The sequence below is a fragment of the Anolis carolinensis genome, chromosome 3 (assembly GCF_035594765.1).
Source record: "Anolis carolinensis isolate JA03-04 chromosome 3, rAnoCar3.1.pri, whole genome shotgun sequence".
Lineage (NCBI taxonomy): Eukaryota > Metazoa > Chordata > Lepidosauria > Squamata > Dactyloidae > Anolis > Anolis carolinensis.
The window spans coordinates 27,263,872-27,286,834 of NC_085843.1; the positions used below are offsets into that span (position 1 = coordinate 27,263,872).

The 22,963-nt window shown below is 44.1% G+C and overlaps 1 protein-coding gene across 5 annotated transcripts in view; it reads right to left on the reverse strand.

The window, feature by feature from the left end:
• arhgap20 (Rho GTPase activating protein 20) overlaps positions 1-22,963 on the reverse strand; it is a 111,383-nt gene that overhangs the window by 39,251 nt on the left and 49,169 nt on the right. For all 5 annotated transcript variants that reach the window (XM_008107965.2, XM_008107964.2, XM_008107966.3 and 2 more), the window contains exon 3: positions 1,599-1,769. In XM_008107965.2, coding sequence (XP_008106172.1) covers positions 1,599-1,769 — 171 coding nt within the window. The remainder of the gene's footprint in view (positions 1-1,598; positions 1,770-22,963) is intronic.

The following is a 22,963-nucleotide window of genomic DNA, read 5'->3' on the forward strand; positions in this document are numbered from 1 at the left end:
GAGTAAATTATAAAAAAGGACTGTTAAATCAGTTATATTCCACACTGTTTCAGCTGCTGCTCACAATCTTGGGTTTCATCCATTGTGTTCCATAACTGGCGTAGGATGGAATAAAGAAATGCATAAGCAGGTTCTTCCTCAGGAAAAATATAAGAAAATGAAATGGAGGTTTGTATCAACTTTGTCCCGTGAAAAGATTTCTGGATATGCACTGTTTTGTAATCATACCCATATTTTTTTGCTGTCGCCATGATTCTACATTAACGGAAAGCGTCTTGAAGATGCTCCTGAACAGAAGGTGATAACACCAAGGAGTCTGGATGTGCCATTTGTGTTCAATCAAGCTTGACGCTGAGCTTGGATTATTCACTCGACCGTTCACAATTAAATCAAACTTACAAGCTGGAGCTCTCGCATGCCAACCGCATGCAGAGCTTGTAACTCCAGGAAAGCCCTGAGGGTTCTTTCATATGTGATTATGCATGAAGGAGAAACTACGAAGGAAAAAGGGTCCTAATGAAGCCTCCTCTATCAGCTAAGGGTGGGGAGAGGGAATGGCAGACTGGATGAGCTCAACATCTCATCTTGTACTTATTGCCATACATCCTTCTGTTTGAAAGGCAATTATGCTATTAGTTGGGAAAGGGAATGTAAATATGATCTTTCCACGGTAATTTGAAAAATGATCACCTCATGCTCAGTTTGTGAGCTTCCTAGAAGTATCTTGCTGGTCAAATACTGGAAATGACAAGACAATCCTTTAACCTGATCAATAATCGGACATCCAATATCTCATGGCAGTCTCACAATATCTTAACTACAGTTAGGTCTACTCTAATCCAATGTTATAAATGAATAACATTTCCAACGCTTTGAAAATGTTTACTTCGGGCAAACAAATTATGGCTATATATGAAGAAGACTTTTTGAATGTGGAAACAACACTTTAAGGACATTAAATAAAGGGGCTTCTTTAAGATTCCACAACAACCCGTTTGGCACGATTTTTAGTGAAAGGAAGAAATAATAGCTTTTGCTTCAACATTGTGGGGCTATTCCGCCAGGTGTCTTTTCAACTAATACTTTTCACCTTGTTCCAATACATATTTACTTTGTGTGGAACTTCATTCCATTCCATCTTTCTTCTGTAGATCACTGTAGAACTATCTTCTCGGGCACATTCCTCTTATTTCCACAATGCATCCTATCAATAATGGCAATGGTTGCTCTTCAACTTTTGGGGGTGGACCAATCCCAGTTTGCCCCAATTTACTTTTTTGCTGGTCCTCCTGACTTTGGCTTGAGAATTCTTCAATAACCTCTCCTTTCTCCCTACCTCGCATTGCCTAAGACCAACTAGCAGAACAATGCAGCCTCCTCTAGTCATAGCCACACCTTCCTAATACAATGAAAAGTGGTTGAGTTCTCTTATGTTGAATATTTAATCCTTTTCCTTGAGGCGCCCTGTGGTAAAAATCTTTTTTTTAAAAGAGAAGAAACTTTGTTAGCGGATTGGAAAACATCTCACAAACATTATCATACAAAGTAAGATAAAAATGCTAGCCCCTGGAGAGTGTTAGGTACCCAGGAGGACTTACTTGGGCTTGGCAACCACGAGGATATCTGTGAAGAGGAAAAGGTGGCGTTCCTGGGTCTGCAGACCTGTCTTTAGCTGCACATGTCCATCCAGAAGGAATGCTCTGGTGGGGCAGAGGAAGGACTGTACAAGTGGACATGTCTCTGGACTGATGGGGGAGAAGCAAGCTTCCCTGTAGGAAAAACAAAAAGAAGAAAAGGTGAACCAACTTGAAGAATAGGCTCTCAGAACAGTTACAAAGTTAAAGGAAGAACACCAACACTAATTTGAGATCTGAAATGCAGATGATAATCTACCAAACTCATAAATGGCGATGAAATGCAAATACCATTAAGGGACAAAAGAGTATAGTCTCCAAAATAACAAGTAATTCAGTACTTGAAAATGGCTATATTATACAACTACCACTGATTTTCCCTGCTCTGCTCCAAGAAAAACAACACCTCACAAAATGAAGTTCACCATCAAGAATGGCTATCTAGATTCTAAATTTCAAGTTTAGCTTTTGGTATTAATTAAGACAAGGCAAAGTTTTATTGTTCAAATAAGTCAGTTTGAAACTCAGCTTCCCCCACCCCTTTCCCTCTATCCCTTCACCATCTGCCTGAGTGTTGTTCTCTTGAACCCCGATGACTTCCTCATCCAATCCAATTTATTGAAATGACAACAGTGGGAACAGCTGGCCATCCAAAGAACTTTGCAGGGCCACTGCCTGCGTGAAGGCTCTCCCTGTGTCGGGGTGCTTCCTGGCTTCACCATCCCAGCATTTGCTATGACCCTTGCTGAGTACAGCTGGATTTTTCTGAGGAGTCTAAAATAATTGCTGACTTGGGAAACCCTGACAGCTGGTGCTGGAAGGACACGCACTTCAGCATGAGCATGACTCATTTTCAATGTCATGCAGCAGCTATCTACATTCTCCTTGCAGGTCAGTGAGAGTACAGACTGTATTCTCATTTCCTTGTTCTATTAAGAAAGTGGCATTTACTGTTTCTTACTTGTAAAAAAAAGATGTTCATTTTTATATTGGTTAATCTGATTGCTAAATTGATCTACAGAAATTGTGCGGACCAGTCACCAGTTTCCTTAGTTTTGCCAGCCGGCTTATAAAAGTCAGATTTGGAGCAGACCTGGAAGGAAGCTGTTCCTTTATGAGAGTGAAATTCTCCAATTTTGTGTTGGAATTTCTGCTTCTCCTCCAAGTTATGGGGGCTTCTGACAGCTCCATAGGTTACACATGTGGGGATGGCACCATTCTTACCCCCATTTTAAACTGTGCAGCTGCCAAAACATTCTGAGTATTCTAGGTTAACAACATCAGCACACATATATGAACAAGGAAAACCAACAGGCATGGCCAGGATCTCATCTAAACTGAGTATACAACCTTAGAACATCCCCTGAATCATTTGCAATATGCGGTAAGTTCCATAGAATCATAGAGCTGGAAGAGAGCACATGGGGCCATCTAGTACCTTAACAGATGTCCTAGGATTCCTTGGGAGATGGAAGCCATGTTTTGAACCAGAGCATGGAATAGTCATTCTTAGGACTACTACAACCAGACTCCCAAAGATATAGTCCAAAAAGACACCCCCCCGCCCCGTTTTTATTCAGAATGGACACCTGAACATTTAATGAGTCTTTTAGAAACACATGTGCCAACTAGTTCTACCACCCCACCAGATTTTCACACATGCAGAATAATCAACTTTAGGAGGAAAGCCTGTGTAGTACACAATGCACACATACTCTACACACTGGCATACCAGGAGAATGCAGCAATCAGTGCAGTCATTCTTTAACATCTACACAATATGAGGGTTGAATGAAAAGTAATGCCTCTACCTTCATTACTTGAGTTTGGATGGGAATATTTTAACAAATCAAACGCAGAAATAATCCTTAGAATGTGCTTTTTAACTACCACTATTCACTTTTCCACATAATCACCAGACAATTGGATGCATTTCTGCCAACAATGAAGCCGTCACAGAAGAAGTTGACACTCTGTTTCTGCAACCAGTGTCTCACAATACCCATCGTGCACAGATCTTCCGATAGCCAAGCAAAGCAATAATGTGACCCACACGTTCTTGTGAAATGCCGATTATGCTTGAAATTTCTCTGAGTGATACGACGATTGTCCTGAATCAATCTGTCAACCTTTTGCTTGTGAAACTCGGTGGTTGCTGTCACAGGACGTCCAACACTTTGTTTGTCACACAAGTCAGATGATCCCACCTCAACATCTTTAAACTTACGCACCCAACGATGCACAGTACTCACATCAACACAATCACCATAAACAGCTTGCATTCTCTGATGAATCTCCTTTGGCGTTACACCTTCTGCTGTCAGGAATTCAATGACTGCACGTTGCTTAAGTCGCATTGACCATACTTCACACTTTAACAACACAACCGTTCAATGCGAAGGCTTTCCGCCAAATGGAACTGTAGAGGGGGGGGGGGTGTCTACTGAACAAGCCAGTACCTGCCGCATACCAGTACTGCCATCTCTTGAGGAGTTACGAAGGTGGAGGCATTACTTTTCATTCAACCCTCATATTTAATTCTTGCTTGCATGCTATCATTCAAAATACAGACTATCCACATGGGAGTGGACTGGACTGGAGTGGCTGGATAAGAGACCAACATCACTGAACAATAAAATCTCACCATGTAGAGGGCACAAAAAGTTCCTTCTCTTCCTCAACATTCACATTTAAGCAGCTTGCAAAACACTGGCTTTTTGACATGGAAGGTTGGCCACCAAACCAGAATTGTTATTCTGAAGTAACCTCACCAACCTCTGTCCTTTTGTGAGATTTGCAGTATTGAGGTTTCGGAATCTCAAAATAACCTCAGCTTGCCTCCCCCCCCTTCGCGACTGTGCTTTTCATGATTTTAAAAGTAATATATGAACAAATCATGTTTTCTGTTTCGTGCATTGAGTCACACTAGGGCACTCAGCTTTCAGTTATTTAAGTAATGGGAATTTCAACACTATCTTCAAGTTTTGCCTGAAATGTTTTCCATATTAGGGACAAAGACAGGCACACACCATTTAGCATGTAATAATTCAAATTTCACAAACTAATGCAGATGGTGCAATAATGTCAGAACACTGTGCACAAACTGGGAGGTGGGACAAAACACTTGCACAGGGCAATTGAGGTTAGACAATTCTGCTAGTCATATTCATAAAAGACATATAAACAGCCAAAATTTGTGAAGAGTGATTACAATGTTAATGGGATTATAAAAGTGGACAAATGGATTTAGAGTGAAGAGATTTCAATGATGCAAACAATAATAAAATAGATAAACAAGTAACACCTAGTAAGAAAGCCACAAACATGTCCAATGCTCCAGGAAAGTAAATAAAGCCAAATTTACAACAGCAACAGCAAAAAAAAAAAAAAAAGAGATGATGGTAGTAAATTTATTTTGAGATGAATTTGTACATAGTAAAAAAATACAGAACACATTTGCTTAAAATAAAGCAAAATCATTCTGCATACATAAAACAAAAATATTTATAAGGCCCAAAGATAAAATCACACTAAAAGTATTTGTATAATCCCAAAACAAACAACAGGCAATCAAACCAGGTCAAATTCTGCCAAACTGGCCTGGCTCTTTCTGAACTTCACATGAAGATTAATCTTGAGTGTTTATGCAACAATCTTCATAACCATCTACTTTCATTTTCCAGTTTTGTTTTTTCTCATTCTGTCCTTATATTCCTTTCTTTTTTACTCAACAGTTTGCATGATGCTCCTGGATTTCAAAAATATGCCATATTCTAGGATGAATTCGACTACAAACTGTTATTGTTGTTGTGTGCCTTCAAGTCATTTACAAATTATGGTGACCCAAAGCCAACTCTATCAGGGATTTTCTTGGCAAGATTTTTTCAAAGAGGATTAGCCTTGATGTTTGACTTGTCCAAGATTACCCACTAGGTTTCCATGGTTGAACTGTGATTTGATTTGTGCTGTCCAGAGTCCTAGCAGTCCAACACTCAATCCACTACTCCAGGCTGGCTTTCAAAACGTCATACCAGAGGTTGCATTAGAATGACATGTCATCATTCGTATATTCATTTCATATCGGGTTCCCAGTGCAATGTCCACACACAGAAACCCAGAGACAACTTCTGTCAGTATCAGTAAGGCCCACAAAATAATTTTTTTTAAAAAACATAGTGGGTAGCACTGCTGTTGAAGTGTTGACCTCAAAGTTATCTCTTACTTTTCCCTGGAATTTTGGGGCCCAGAGTTTTCTCAAATGACATGTCAACAGCCAAAGAACGTGCTTCGCTTTTGCAGTACTTCCTAACATAGGAAGACTGGTTTTAAAACAAAAAGAAAGCCATCACTGACTCCCAGTAAGCATGGGAGGAAGGGAAGAGATGGGAGGAAGGACTGTGGGGAATGAAGATGGTGATAGTATCAAATAAACAATTAAGTTGAGCATGGGGGAAAGCAAGGGACAAACCAATGGTGTGAATGAGACGGTGGGTCTGTGCCTAAATGCTTCTGCATCTGCATTGATATTGATAATATGGTGTCACAGAAGTAATTTTGTATTTTGGGGCAGCAATCCCTCTTCTGACCTATACTGTGGTCTTTACATGGGTTACCTGACTGTGAGACTCAGCTATTTGTGTTCAGTGAAATTGATGCTTTATGACTTGCCACATCCATCGGAACTGCCATATTGTGAATACACATCTCTCAGCAGCCATACACACATGTCCTGTTTTTGACAGATTCCTCTTTCCCAAAATCTCAACAACAATGGAAAGGATATAATTATAAAATATTGGTACTGCATCTATAAAGAAGCAAGTACCACAAAGGTTCAATGGAGTCAAACCTTGGAACCTACAGTACTTTTAAAAGAAATTCTGGTAGTTGGACTGAAAACTCCTGTCAGTACACTCACTGGGATTTATGCCATGTTATGAGCCAAGCCTAAAACCCACAAATGTTTGGACCTATTTCTGATAGGGCGTATTACCACCACTAACATAGCTCGCTACAAAGCAAATTGCTTTAATAAGACAACCAGGAACACACTATTACCTATTTCCAACACTAAGCCAACCTTAAACTGTGTGATAAAATACCATTATCTTTCAAATTGGTTTTGCACCATCTACACTGATAAAAAGAAAAGCAGAGGAGAAGCTAAAATCCATACAACAACAACTTGTATTTTTGCTTGACTTTCCATGAAAAAGCTCAAGGCAGCTAACAACATTGTAGAAGCAAACTAAACAATAAAACTATGAACATCAATCAACAGACACGGTATTCCTGCCTTAGATTTTCCCTGTATCAGAAGAAATAAGCTCTCATATTTAATACTATAAGCTAAGTTAAAATAAAGGAAGCCCACATACAGATATATCCTCAAGAACTTTCACTGTTCATGGGAGCTCTGAATGTGAAAGCAGAAATTACCCAGGCTGGAGCTTATATCAAGTTAAACACATTTACTGGCACAGCAATTTTAAACACATTGAGATGAAAAAGGAGCAAAAATTAAAGGCAAAACATTTTTTACACTGGCATATCACAACATCAAAATTATGAGCAATTTACCGCTATCAGGCATTATTAATGGAACTGATTTGTGGAAAAATGAAGGGCACTGCAATATTTGAATAATCAATCTCAACACATTATCAAGTTAGTTAACTCCAAGTGACCTTTCTCCTAAAACTGAAATAAGCCTATAATAGCATGGTTATATTTTTAAACAGCAGCTGCCAGCTTTGGAATTGAGCCAAGGACCACCCTCCCACTTAAAGCATTGTCACAGGCACAGCACCTGGAAACTATGCAGAATTGAGGCACACAATCAGGCTATGGGGAGGGTGGCATTTGACCAATATAAAGTCATTTACAGAAATTCAAAAAACTGTACTGAGTAACTTTTATTGTGCGTCTTTTGGTCTGACACTCATGACATCTCCCCCCCCCCCCCCCCCAAATATCTGGATTTAGTCAATTTACTTCCGAAACCACAGCAATATGACAGATGCATTATCTTAGATTTGGCACATATATGGTGGGTGTACTATAATCCAGACAGTCATTCTGAACTTTGTCAGTCTTTGTGAAATCTATCAGGGTAAGACTCAAAGGACTTTGGAAAGGGGCAAGACACTAGTAGGTTTGTTTCTAATCAAAACAGCCATAGAATCAGAGTAAGAAGATGCATCAGATCAGGTTCAACCCTTGCTCAGTGCAAGATCTCCAGCTAAAACATCCCCAGCAGGTAGCTTTCCAATCTCTTTCTGAAGATATCTAGGATGCTCTTACTGTCAACTCGCTTGGTAACTTCAAATCATTAGATCTAGTCCTACACTATGGGGCAGTAGTGAACAGAACTGCCCCCTTCCCTCTTCTTAAATACACTTGAGAAATTTAAAGATTGCAACTACAGTAGAGACTCGCTTATCCAACGTAAACGGGCTGGCAGAACGTTGGATAAGCGAATATGTTGGATAATAAGGAGAGATTAAGGAAAAGCCCATTAAACATCAAAATAGGTTATGATTTTACAAATTAAGCACCAAAACATCATGTTATACAACAAATTTGATAGGAAAAGTAGTTCAATACACAGTAATGCTATGTAGTAATTACTGTATTTACGAATTTAGCACCAAAATATCATATTATATTGAAAACATTGACTACAAAATGTGTTGGATAATTCAGAACATTGGATAAGTGAGACTCTACTGTATGTCACACCTCTGTCCTCTCTTCACCAAACGGAATATTTCTAGTTCCTTCAGTCTCTTGCCATCTTTGCTTCCTTTCTCTGAACTTGTTCCAACTTGTCTATATTCTCTTTAACATGAGGCACTCAGAATCGAACACCGTACTCCAAATGAAGGCTGACCAGCCAGAATATAGTGGAACAATTGCTTCTCTTAACTTTAACTAAACTTTAGAAGTGATGGGGTTCTTCTCAAAACAGATTGTGGAAAAAGACCAGATCAATTTGTATTGGTTAACACTACCACTTTGAAATAATGAAATAGTTTGCTACAGAGCACTGGACCATACGGCCTAGTGCAGTCTAGACTGACTGGCAGCAGCTTTACAGGATTTCAGGCTGGATTCTTTCCTAGTTATAGCTAAATATGTCAGGGATCAAACCAAGGGGCCTTTTTCAGGTGAAACTTGTGCTCTGGCACTGAGCTGCAGTCCCACCTTTATCTGTTGCCTCAGATAAAGGCAAGGATATAACTTGGCATGGATTGCAAAACCTATTTTAGAAAGATGCACACAAACCATGCTTATCTTATTCTGCTGGTTTCATCAAGTCATCCGTGTCAAACACAGATAATCAACACAGACAATGAGGTAGGAGAAGAAAAGAGGATGATGAAACAAAAAAGAAGCCTCTATTAGTTAGGAAACCATCATGCATAGGATAATAATTCCAAAATCAAAGCATCAAAGAAAATCCTGGAAGAAACCAAAGGTTAAGCATTTGAAAGTAGTTTCCTTTGGATATAAAATCCAATTTTGTTAGTTCCAACTAGATTAAATCTACTAAATCAAAGGAACTTTTACAAGGATTGATTTACAAATTCCCACTGATTCAGATGGTCTATTCCAGCTGCAACTAACAATTACATTTAGGTCTTAATGTATTCCCCAGCCAAATCAGCCAATGTTTAGAGGTTGTAGAGGTTTATTAATCTATTTACCTTATTTATACCACGCCTTTTTCAACCCCGAAGGGAACTCAAGGCATCATGTTGTCCAAAGCATCACAGAGGGAAACAAATTATCTACCCTTACAAGGCTCCTCTATGTTAGGTTAACCAGTTTTGAAAATAAGCTCATGAAAGTTACCAGAACACGAATAAATATTATTTGTAGATGATATGGCAGCTGAGAGACACAGAACAGTTTTCAATGGACCAAATTTCCTATTGATTATCCAGAAGGTATATTCTATTTGCTAATGACAAACAGCAAATAACTGATGATAACCTTTTATCTTTCATCTCAATATTGAATGCTGGGACAGCGAACAGGAGAGATGTTTGTTGCCTATGTTATTTGCTTGAATTCCAAGGTTCTAAAAAGCATCCAACAAACCACTGATGGAAAAAGCACTTTGGCTTCACTTGCCAACATAGTCATAGTTCCTAAAATACCAGAGAAACTTTAAACAATTGCTTTATTTTGTGTAAACTGGATCTCAAAAGCACAAAATGCTGATTTTATGGAATGGCCCTGGACTATGCCTATGGGTCACATGATTTAACTTATTGAATGGATTCAAATGCTTTTAATTGTTTTAATAGTGCGGTTGTTTTTACTGTACTATGTTTTTAAAGGCACTGCCTATGTTGTGAAGCCGCCTGGAGTCTCCTCCAGGGTTGAGAAAGGCGGGATAAAAGAGCTGTAAATAAATAAATAAATACACACACACACACACACACACACACACACACATACAAACATACACACACACACGCACGTATGTCTAATGTCGTTGAATGTTTGCCATGTATGTGTACATTTGTGATGACCCATGGGCCTTGTAGTCCTGCTCAGGACATTGTAATCCCTGATGAGGAAGAAAACTTGGGTTTTTTACCTTCCCAGTCAGAACTGGAATCTTCTCAGCCAGATCTTTCCCAGGCAGATCTGGGAACCTTGCACCTGCAAGAAAGTTGTGTCCCAGAAGTATGTCAAACAAACCCTGAGCCTACATCTCCCGTGTTCTCTCGCCATGAGTTTTGTAAACAACAGAGGGGTTTGGAAGCAGCTTCGCGCAGGAGTGCGAGGATAGCAGCTAGGAATGTACCCAATTAAGTCTGCTTTTCGTGAGAATCTTTAAGGAGTCAGACATCTGGTCTCAGAGTTTAGCTTTCGTTTCTGGTTCCCAGAGAACTGCTTCGGCGGGAAAGTTAGACTCTATATAGGTGTTTTACCCGTGTAGTAACTTCGCGGAGTCAATTCGTCAGCCTCCGGAGCGAGTTGTGTCTGGACAGCGCGCTCCGTTTCAAGCCTCGTTCCTGCTCAAGCCTTTGCCTGCCTTCCAGCCTTCGCTCCAGTTTCCAGCCTTTGTTTACCTACGGACCTTGCTTGTTTCCCGGGACTATACCTTGCCTTGTATCACGGATTTTACCAAGTTATTCCACGGACCTTGTTCTTGTTCCTTGTTACCTTGTTCCACGTTTTAAGCCTTGCTTCAAGTATCAAGTTATTTCCTAGCCTTGCTCAAGTTTATGGACTAAAGGACCTTGTCATCTCCCCTCACTTTGCCTGGCAAAGTGAGTGTTTCGGTTATTGGATTACAACTTTGGATCATAATATTTCATATTGGACATTGCTTTTTTGGACTAATTTTGACCTTTCCTGAAAGGTCTGCTTCTGAACTAACTTTTACATTTATTTTTATTAATCTTATATATTTCCTTAATAAAGATATTAGATTGAATCTGGCCTCTGCGTATGGTTATTGGTGCTCTGTAGCCTGGGTCCTGACAGTTTGACTCCGCCACCCTAAGCACCAATTAACCTCGGCCAGAATGTCTACCGGAACCGTACCTGGGCCGAGCGGCCAGCCGATTACCTACACCATCGACAAAGATGAGGTGGATCGAATCCGTGATAAGCTTAATGCCCAGGATGGAGAAATAAAAGGTTTGAAGGAACGCGGAATCCGTCTACCGGCCATGGCGTTGCCAACCAAGTTTACTGGAGAAGCATCTAAGGTTCATGTTTTCCGTCGCCAATGCCAAGCTTATCTAGAGGCCCGTGCTGCCGAATTTCCCCAAGAAGACATCAAGGTGGCATGGGTTTACAGTCTTCTAGACGGGCCAGCGGCCAACTGGGCGACGGCACTGTTCGACCAAGCCTCTCCACACCTAAGGTCCGCGCAACGCTTCTTGGACCACCTTAAGGAGACTTGGGGAATCGAGGACAATTTGGAGGCAGCCGGTCACAAACTCCGTCGCCTCTTCCAAGGAGACAGACCTATGTCTCAGTACATAGCCGAGTTCCGAGTGCTGGCCCATAACACCGGCTGGAATGATGTAGCCCTCAGGGGACAATTCCGGGAGGGTCTCAACATCGAAATGCTGGAGGAAATCTCCAAGGTGGATCCTCCCCAGACCCTCGAAGCACTCATTGATCAATGTTTACGGGCTGAAGTCATGATTGCCAACAGGAAACAGTGGGTTCGAGGCCAGAGCGGTAGAGCTGGGGCAAAACCCCCCGCTCCCGCCAGCGTTCAGCCACGTCCAGTGTGGAGACCCCCACCACCAACCCCATACCCCAGAGGAAGCGAGGAGGTGCCGATGCAGTTGGGCAACGTGCGTCCCAGATTAGATGCCGCCGAGAAGGCCCGTCGTCAACGCTTAAACCTCTGTTGGTACTGCGGGAACGGGGGCCACTTCGCCAGAGAGTGCCCAGCCAAAGGGAAGCCCGCCGCCCGTCTTGCGGCGGCGTCCTCCACGGAGACGAAGGCGTCTGAGCCGGCTGACACACAGCCGGCGGGGGAAGCCAACGACCGGGCGTAGAGAGGCTCGCCAACCCGGTCAAAAAACCCGTTCAAGAGCCGCCAACCGGGGTCCTGTTCCTTCTCGTGGTTACCTTATGGTCAGCAAAAAGGGGACCCGTCATGATCCACGCCATGATAGACTCCGGAGCCACCAACAATTTCATTGATAGAGAGTATGCCGACTCTCTGGGATTACAATATCATGATTTCAAGAATGCCCGTGTGGTACAAGCCATAGACGGCCGCCCCCTCAAGACGGGCCCCGTAAGTCAGTGGTCGGAACCCACCAGGATGTGGATAAGGGAACATATGGAAGAGATTTCTTTCTTTGTTACCGAGGTTCCCCATTTCCCTGTGATTTTGGGGATTCCATGGCTGACTCTCCACGACCCAAGCATCTCCTGGTCCAACAGAGAACTGCAGTTTGCTTCACAGTACTGCCAAAACCATTGCCTTGTAGCCAAGGTCTGCCATGCCACAGACACCGAGCCCATCATCACCCTGCCCAAGAAGTACTCCGAGTATTGGGATGTATTCAATGAAAAAGAAGCCGAGAAATTACCCCCACATAGACCTTATGACTGTGCCATTGACCTGGTGGAGGGGGCCCCGATCCCGCGAGGGCACCTATACTCCCTGACTGAACCAGAGCAAGAAGCTCTCAGGGAATTCATAGAGACAAACCTTCGTAAGGGATTCATTAGACCCTCTCAATCCCCAGCCGCCTCCCCAGTGATGTTTGTGAAGAAGAAGTCAGGGGAACTACGCTTGGTGGTGGACTACAGAGCATTGAACAATATCACCAAGCGGAACAGCTATCCCCTGCCCTTAATCTCGGATCTACTGGATCGGCTTCGAGGAGCCAAGGTTTACACCAAGCTGGATCTTCGGGGGGCTTACAACTTAGTTCGCATCAGAGAAGGGGACGAGTGGAAGACCGCCTTCCAGACCAAATTCGGATTATTCGAGTCCCGAGTTATGAATTATGGATTATGCGGAGCTCCCGCAACGTTCCAGCATTTTGTCAATGACATTTTTCAGGACTATCTAGATAGGTTCTTGATAATCTACCTGGACGATTTTTTGGTGTTTTCTAGATCACAATCAGAACATGAGAACCACGTCAAAATGGTGTTACAACGATTGCGGGATCATGGACTTTATGCCAAGTTGGAAAAATGCGCTTTTGATCTACAAGAGGTAGATTTCCTTGGTTACCGTATCTCGCCTCTAGGGCTCTCCATGGATCCAGCCAAGGTTTCAGCAGTATTGGAATGGCGGGCGCCAACTAACAAGAAAGAGGTGCAGCGTTTCTTGGGGTTCGCGAACTATTACCGCAAGTTCATTCCAGATTTTGCCCGCTGGTCTGACCCAATCACTAGCTGCATCCGTGGAAAACAGCCCTTCCGCTGGACTGATCAAGCAGAGAAAGGGTTCCAGCAACTAAAGAAATTATTCACGTCCCAGCCAATTCTACAGCACCCAGATCCTGGAACCCCTTTTGTTGTGCAAGCGGACGCCTCTGATGTGGCGATTGGGGCTGTACTCTTACAACCGGTGGGAGACCACCTTCGTCCCTGTGCCTTTTACTCCCGTCAACTAACCACACCAGAGAGAAATTACACCATTTGGGAAAAGGAACTACTGGCCATAAAGGCAGCCTTTGAAACTTGGAGACATTGGCTAGAAGGGGCCAAATTTCCCATTGAAGTCCACACTGATCATCGAAATCTAGAACATCTAAGAACTGCCCGCAAACTAAATCAGAGGCAGCAACGTTGGGCTTTGTTCTTTGAACGTTTCAACTTCCAGATTCATTATGTGACCCCAGCCCAAACCAAGCAAGCAGACGCCCTGTCACGTAAACCGGAATACGCTGCAGGACGCAAGGAGACCTTTGAATCCCAATTACTACAACCCGAGAACTTTGCCACGCTCACAGTGGGGAACATCAAATCCACTCCCATTGGTTCAATTTCCTCTACTCCAGGACCCATCTGTGCTCAAGAAATCAGGGCTAGTCAGCAAGCAGATGCCTGGGCGCAGGACCAACTTCGTCAAGGTCTGCATTTTCCCTTTTCGCTTAAAGATGGACTGCTATGCTATAGAAATCATGTTTATATCCCACCCGGACCGGGCAGGGAAAAAGCGCTTCGTCTGTGTCATGACTGCAAACCAGCAGGGCATTTCGGACTATTTAAAACCATGCATCTGATCCTAAGGGATTTTTGGTGGCCCAAGATCCGCAAAGATGTGGAAAAATATGTCAACACCTGCCCAGTATGCCAGCGCTCCAAGATAAGAAGGGAGAAGCCCTCAGGGCTTCTGCATCCCCTTCCTACCCCATCTCGACCATGGGAAATAATTTCTGCGGATTTCATCACTGACCTACCACCTTCCTGTGGATTCACCACGATCCTAGTGGTGGTGGACCTTTTCACCAAGTTAGCCCATTTCATTCCCTGTGAAGGTCTTCCCACGGCCAAAGAGACTGCAGATCTATTCCTTCTACATGTTTTCAGACTACATGGATTGCCCAAGAGTTTAGTCACAGACCGTGGATCTCAATTCACCTCTCGTTTTTGGAAGGCACTACAAAAACTATTGGGCATAGACTCTCGCTTATCTTCAGCTCATCATCCCCAAACAGATGGACAAACGGAGCGCACCAATGCCACTTTGGAGCAGTATCTTCGTTGTTATGTAAACTACCAACAGGACAATTGGGCTTCTCTGTTACCACTGTCAGAGTTTGCCTATAACAATGGAGTTCAAGCTTCTACAAAAGAAACGCCGTTCTTTGCAAACTACGGCTTCCATCCACGTTTCTTTCCCCCTGTCATTGAAACTTCAGAAGTTCCCGCAGCAGAGGATTGGCTGCAGGAACTCACAGCGGTACAACAACTTTTGCTCCAGCAACTAGACCAAGCCAAGGAGGACTATAAACGCCACGCTGACAAACATCGCCAGCCGGGCCCCGAAATCAAGGTAGGAGATCGGGTTTTTCTGTCCGCTCGCTTTCTGCCCTCCCACCGCCCTTGCCGGAAGTTAGATGCCCGTTTCATTGGCCCCTATCCAGTGGTGGCGCAATTAAACCCCGTGACTTTCAAACTCCAACTTCCGCGTTCAATGCGCATCCACCCAGTGTTTCACCGTTCCCTGCTCCTTCCGGCGGATGGTGTGCGTCCTGATACAGACCAACCGGCCCCCCCTCCTGTTTTGATGAATGGGGAGGAGGAGTTCGAGGTTGAGGACATTTTGGATTCTCGTTTTCACCGCCGCCGCCTACAATATCTCATTGACTGGGTGGGTTTTGGCCCTGAGGAACGCTCTTGGGAAGACGCCTCCACAGTCCATGCTCCTGATCTAACCCGTCGCTTCCATCAGTCCTATCCCGCCAAGCCACGACCTCGCGCCTCGGGGAGAGAGTCCCAGTTTGGGAGGGGCCTTGAGGAGGGGGATAGTGTGATGACCCATGGGCCTTGTAGTCCTGCTCAGGACATTGTAATCCCTGATGAGGAAGAAAACTTGGGTTTTTTACCTTCCCAGTCAGAACTGGAATCTTCTCAGCCAGATCTTTCCCAGGCAGATCTGGGAACCTTGCACCTGCAAGAAAGTTGTGTCCCAGAAGTATGTCAAACAAACCCTGAGCCTACATCTCCCGTGTTCTCTCGCCATGAGTTTTGTAAACAACAGAGGGGTTTGGAAGCAGCTTCGCGCAGGAGTGCGAGGATAGCAGCTAGGAATGTACCCAATTAAGTCTGCTTTTCGTGAGAATCTTTAAGGAGTCAGACATCTGGTCTCAGAGTTTAGCTTTCGTTTCTGGTTCCCAGAGAACTGCTTCGGCGGGAAAGTTAGACTCTATATAGGTGTTTTACCCGCGTAGTAACTTCGCGGAGTCAATTCGTCAGCCTCCGGAGCGAGTTGTGTCTGGACAGCGCGCTCCGTTTCAAGCCTCGTTCCTGCTCAAGCCTTTGCCTGCCTTCCAGCCTTCGCTCCAGTTTCCAGCCTTTGTTTACCTACGGACCTTGCTTGTTTCCCGGGACTATACCTTGCCTTGTATCACGGATTTTACCAAGTTATTCCACGGACCTTGTTCTTGTTCCTTGTTACCTTGTTCCACGTTTTAAGCCTTGCTTCAAGTATCAAGTTATTTCCTAGCCTTGCTCAAGTTTATGGACTAAAGGACCTTGTCATCTCCCCTCACTTTGCCTGGCAAAGTGAGTGTTTCGGTTATTGGATTACAACTTTGGATCATAATATTTCATATTGGACATTGCTTTTTTGGACTAATTTTGACCTTTCCTGAAAGGTCTGCTTCTGAACTAACTTTTACATTTATTTTTATTAATCTTATATATTTCCTTAATAAAGATATTAGATTGAATCTGGCCTCTGCGTATGGTTATTGGTGCTCTGTAGCCTGGGTCCTGACAACATTGTGATCCGCCCTGAGTCCCCTTAGGGGTGAGAAGGGTGGAATATAAATACTGTAAATAAATAAATGTATACATGCAGTATTTCCAGAAAAACAACTTGATTATTACCAGAAAATTCTTCTGAAATTGCTGATAATCTTTTGAGTATAAAATCTACTACAGTATGTGACAAAAAGTATCTAAAGGAAAAAGATTTTTTTTCAATTTTCTTGGATAATTAGTTGGTGTGACAGGGAAATGACAAGAAGAAAGAAATCCATAATACTATTAAGAATCTAGATTTGTACTGGTGGAAAATCAAAGTATTAAAATTTGAAATGGGTTTGGCTTTGCCTTTAGATACTTAAATTTCCCCAAATGGTGTAACATTTTGCTATTATACATGTAAGTGGGGTTGGAAAAAGATGGTGTGATTATTGGTTTTGCTTGACTGCAGCCCATTATCTGAGTGTGCGGAACTGATAAAATCAATCATCACTCTGTTGAGTCAGCATGAAGCATTGTTTCTTATCTTCTCAGGCAGGTACCCAACAATGGAAGACAAGTTGATAGATGATGATCATATCATGGCTTGGCTTTCACCCATCAGAGCAAGGTATAGAGAAAGGTTTTTATAAATTCCTGGGGGTCAAAAATTCAATCTATATTCCTTGACATTCACTATAGCAGCAATGTAAAGCAGCTGTGTGTTATTTACTCAGCCATTTGAAATTCTGTACTGGTGTCTGAACCTTCAAAACTCCCACCTCAGCATACATTGCTGACAAAAAGATCTAAATCTGAACATGTTAATTTACTCTTCAGATATCAAGAAAAAGAAACATTACTATGCACTATTCTCTTTTGATAATCAAGTTATATCAAGTTCCTATAGATGAAACAAATATTTTGGTAAATAGGTGGCTCCTCCCACTTTCTTACACCATACCCTAATTTTCAAATACTCAGAGGAATTCCTCTGAGAAGAAACCCTTTGAGAAGTATTAATTCAAAGCTTGTTTGAAGAAATATGACTTTAACCTTCAACTAACTGGATCTTAGCAAATAAATTCAGTTCTCATTATAAGTCTTCAAAGTGCCAACACTGTCTGTCTAGGTTGTTATTGCTATACTTATTTGTATTTCTATCCCACCTTTTCCCAGATTGGGACTCAAAACAGCTGACAATGTCCAAAAATCAATAAAAAGACATACAGCAGTACAATAATAATTGGCAATATCAGCACACTGTATAAACAGGTCTCATCAAATGCCTGTTGAAATAGAAAAGTCTTAGACATCCACAAAAAATCCCAAAGTAAACCATGACTGTGTTATTTTAGAGAAGTGGCATAATTTTACAAAACCATTGTATATAACGGCTCCAGCATACACGAATGTTGGTATCCATGGGGGCCCTGAAACCAACCCCTACCAGATATTAGTCTCAGAGGTAAACTATAAATGAAATATGACTGGGTAATGAATAGGCTATAGATTGAGTTGTTGTGAATTTTCTGGGCTGTATGACCATGTTGCATAAGCATTCTCTCCTGACATTTCATCCACATCTATGGCAGGCATTAAGATTTTTGTAGTGACATTTTTTGGTGTTAACAACAGAACATTAAATATAAAAATCTATTAATACTATTATTCCATTGATACAAAACAACCAATTATCTACATCCCCGAAAAACCTGAATCTGAGATCCAACCAAAACAATGTAACATCTGGAAAAGTTTAGATCTACACAGATCACTTGAAATAAGAGTTTATTAGCAAACGCTTCACAAATAGCTCAATAAAACGGTATGTCAAATAGTGCCAGTTCTCCCAAGTACAAACTCTGTTGCCAATTAAAGTCTCGGTAATAAAACTTCCCTGAAGTGATAACTCCAGAATATTTTTTTCTTAAACATAATGGTCCATTAGCAACAACTAAAAAAGATCAACAGAATTTGTACTTTTGTACCACTGTAAGTGAATTCAAAGATCTCAAAAAAAAATATTTGCTCAATTCCTTCCCCTTTGTATGTGCCATGCTTTAAAAACAACCACTCCCACTCTTACAGCAAAAACTATTTATTTCACTTTTTCTATTCTTGAAATAATTGCTCGATCGTTCCACATAGCCTCCCCCGGGCCACCCAAAACAAAGGGACCAATGCCACCTAAAAGACATTGGGAACAAAAAAACATGACCCCTGGGAATTTACCCACCCTGGTCTATTTTCTTTTACCTGAGACAATACCCCTCTAAAAATTGCTATGCCCTCCAGCCTAACTCTATAATCAACTTCCTTGAGGTTGATCACAGAATCCCACTGAAGGGTCTCCAAATGCCTAAATTAATATTCTCTCTGGCAATCTTTGGATCTTCTAGGATGACTTCAGGTGGAAGTGACCATATATTTGCATTGAAAGGGATAAAGGTTCCCTGAGAGAACATACAGTAGAGTTTCGCTTATCCAACATAAACTGGTGGGCAGAATGTCGGATAAGTGAAACTGTCCGATAACAGGGTGGGTGCTCACTCGCTTGCCCTCCGTCCCTCGCTCACTCACCCAGCCAGATGAGTGTGTGAGTGAACAAGCGAGCAAGCGAGGGAGGGTCTTTGCCGCCTTCCTTCACTCACCTGGCCTGTGAACCTTGCTCACTCACCCGGCTGGGTCCCGGCAGCAATAGGACCCGGCCGGGTGAGTGAGTGAGCGAGCAAGCGAGCGAGTGAGGGCCTTTGTCACCCTCCTTCACTCGCCCACCCTCTGTCCCTCGCTCACTCACCTGGCCAGGTCCCGGCAGCACCATGACCCTGCCTGGTGAGTGAGTTAGTGTCAGAGACAGAACGCCAGTGAGTAAAACAAAACTCAGTTTATTGAGGTTACAGAACTAAAAACGCCCGTAGGAGACAAAGAACAGGGCAAACACTTGACTTCAGTGTGATAAGTAACAAAAAACAACTCAGTTTGAGCTTAAACAATTCAAAAGGATAAACCGGGTTAAACAGAAGTATAATCCGGATTAAATCAAAAGTGCTTACTTCAGCCTGGCAAACAATGCAAACAAAAGAGGATCAACAGGAGTCAGAATGTAAACAACAGACTGGTAGCAGATTCCTCTCTGCTACTCAGAAACAGCAGGAGAATAAACCAGGCTTGTTTATTCCTCCCTGCAGCAAACGAAAAGCGTGGTCGTAGTCAGGATTCAATTTAAGGTTCAGCGGCCAACGATATCCAGGTCCAGGCACAGCAGTCAGGGTAACGGCAGTCAGCAGGGTCCCAATCCGGTCCAGAGGTCAATAACCAAGCGTAGTCGTCTAGAAATCCAAAGGTCTCACCGTTAGCCAGCAGAAGGGATAATCCGGAATCGAAGTCAGTCAGTCCAGCGTCAATCCAGTGCGAGTAGATATTGCCCGTCAAAAAGACGACGGAGGTCCAAGCTATCGAGATTAAACACAAGTTGCACAGAGAAAAACCCCGCACAGTTCCTCCCGCCGTCGATGCCCAGTGTCCTTGGTAAACTTACGTATCCAGTAACGAATCACACCCGTCTTCAGGAAGTTCCCCAACAAAAGCCCAAACGTCCGTCCAGATTACCTTGCCCAACGCAATTAGACATTGGTCCCAAACCCCAATTTATCCCAGTTCAAGCTCATCATTGCTGTCAGCTGCCATCCCAATTCCAGGCGCCCCAACATCATCATCCTCATCAGAGCTTAAGCACCTTTGACTACGCCCCACAGCATCCCCAGCTGTGGATCCCGCTCCATCCCTCCAGCCAGTCCATGGGTCTGATCCTGCAACCCGCCAATCACCTCCCATGCTTTCATTGCCTGTTTCCCCAACACCCAAATCCTCCCTCACACGAGTCCATTCCATGTCATCCTCCTCCGAGCTGGCCATCTCTTCCTCCAAACCCTCAGAAAAACCCTCAAATGAGTCCTCATCTGTCGGGTCTGTAAACAAATCCCGGAGCCGTTTTCTTTCACGCTCCTCGAAAGAGTCTGACTCTCGAGGAGTCTTATGACCCCTTCTTCTATTACCGGAGCCCGAAGGCTCAACCATAACACTTAGTGAGTGAGGGAGGGAGCCCAGGCGTCAGGGCGTTGGATAATATGGTGTGTTGGATTAGCAAAAATCAGATAAGCGGGACTCTACTGTATTTATCAAATCCACAAATAATAAAATCCAGAAAGGTCAAACCCACAAATGTGTAAAGCTGATTGTAGAATTTGTCTCTAGCAAAAACATTGAGCCATGATTGTTGTAAAAATCCTGGATTTACAAGATAATCTATTCACTATGTTGTCAGGAAATATTTTAAACCAGATACCGCCGGGTTTTTTTGGAATTGCTTCCTACATGTTAATTGTTGTACGTTAGGGGGGACTACGAGAAAGATCAAACTTTAAATTCATTTGGAAAAGCCAAACAAACATTATGCAATGTGTCTAGGAAAGCTGGAGTCTTCTTATTCTTCACAGAGTGAGGTCCCAACCAGTGGCGTGGTTGACACGATGACGGTGGCTTCCCAGTTTGTTGCAGCCTTCTTCTGCCTTCACATCCATTGTAACATGTACCATTCATTGAATGGTACATTGTAACACGTACCATTCAAGCTTGCATTCATAGCAAAAGTAATTTCTGAACTTTTAAAAATAATTTCATCACTAATGACAAAATATTTTTGTCAGAACCCTGCTACTAGAGCCTGTATGTGGCTCTGAGTTTCAGGGTCACTGACATTGATAAGACACCTGCGTCTCAGGACTCGGAGAAGAAACGGCTGCTGGACTTGGCGGGGAATTTGCGCGGGGTTTTACTGAGCGGGAAGAGACTTTTCAAATGAGGGGGAGGGTATATAAAGGATGGTTGGCCGGAGTCTCCCATTCTTGGCTTTTCTGATGTTTATGTTTCCTGCAGTAAAGTTTCTGGTGATATCACAGAGAGTCTCGTGTGTTCATTCAGGAGCGGCTGTGGTGAGCTGACACTAAGCCAAGAATATAGACACCATCCCGCTGTAGCGGTGAGGTGTAACATGCAAGTGGAGGATGAAGAGCTCTTGGGCGCAGGAGGAGGAAGGTCGGGAAGGGCCACTCCCGAGCCGGACGCTGAGTTCCACCAGCTGGCGGCCCTGGCGTCATCCACCGCTTATGCCCAGCCAAATGGGGTAACCCAGAGGCGTGGAGTGGTGCGGGGAGACAGCACCGGAGGAGAGGAAGGTTCACCTTCCCCAGGCCCACAAAGGATGGTGTTTCTGGAGGAGAGGATGTCGGCGATGGAGACCACCCTGGCAGTGATGTCGAGGGCGATGGAGCGCCTGGCGTTTTTGGCGGAGCCAGAGAGAGGAAGGGAACTTCGGGCTGGCTCAATGTGGGACGTGAGCGTGGGAAGCAGCCAGGGCTTTGCAGACCTTCCAGCACCGAAGGGAAGGGAAATGCGAAAGGAGCCCGGCGCCCAGCCCAAGACCCAAACAAGCCTGACGCGGGTGGAGGAGAGTGACGACGAAGGGGAAAAGCCTCCGAGAATCCCGGCTACGCTCCCAGCTGAGACCCTAGTGCCCCTGGCGAATGCCGGGCGTGGCACAGGGCAAAGAGAAACAGCAGCGGGGCCCACTGGTCCGCAAGGGGGCTTGCGACGGGCGGAGAATTGGGGATTGCCACCACAGGGACCCCTACCGAGACGAGAGGAACTAAGGATCGAGTTTGGGGGAGAGTCCTCTGAACTGGATTTTTTCCTTACCACGGTGAGGGGCTATATGGAGGACAATGCTCACACTTTTAGAACGGAATCCAGCCGGATACGGGCCATTGGTGCAGTGTTGAAGAGGGGAGCGGCTAGCTGGTACGTTCAGCTGCACGCGCGGCGCGACCCATGTCTGGGGTCAGTCCGACGCTTTATGGGGGCCCTGGAGACCCGTTTCCGAGATCCATTGGAGCAGATCCGGGCGAGGGAGAAGTTGAAGACCGTCTCCCAGGGGCAGAGGTCGGTATCTGAGTATGCGGAGGAATTCCAATGCCTCGCCGAAAAGGTGCCGGAATGGTCTGCAGTGACAAAGATGGAACTCTTCAAAGAGGGGCTCAGGCGGGAGATCCTCTCCTGGGCGGTGCATCGTGATGAGCCTGACACACTGCGCGGATGGATTCAGCTGGCGGGGCGCGTCGAGACATCGCTGGCCCAGGCGAGGAGGCACCGAGGAGCGCTACAGCAACGGCCGCAGATGAAAGAGGGGAGCCGGAAGGAGGGATCAGCCCCAGCCGGAAGGAGAGCGGAGCCGACAGGGAACGTGAGCGCCAGCAGGAGTGGCTGCTTTGTGTGCGGCCGGTTGGGCCACAGAGCTGCCGAGTGCTGGCAGAGAAAAGGGGAAAGCGGAGGCCAGCCCAAACCAA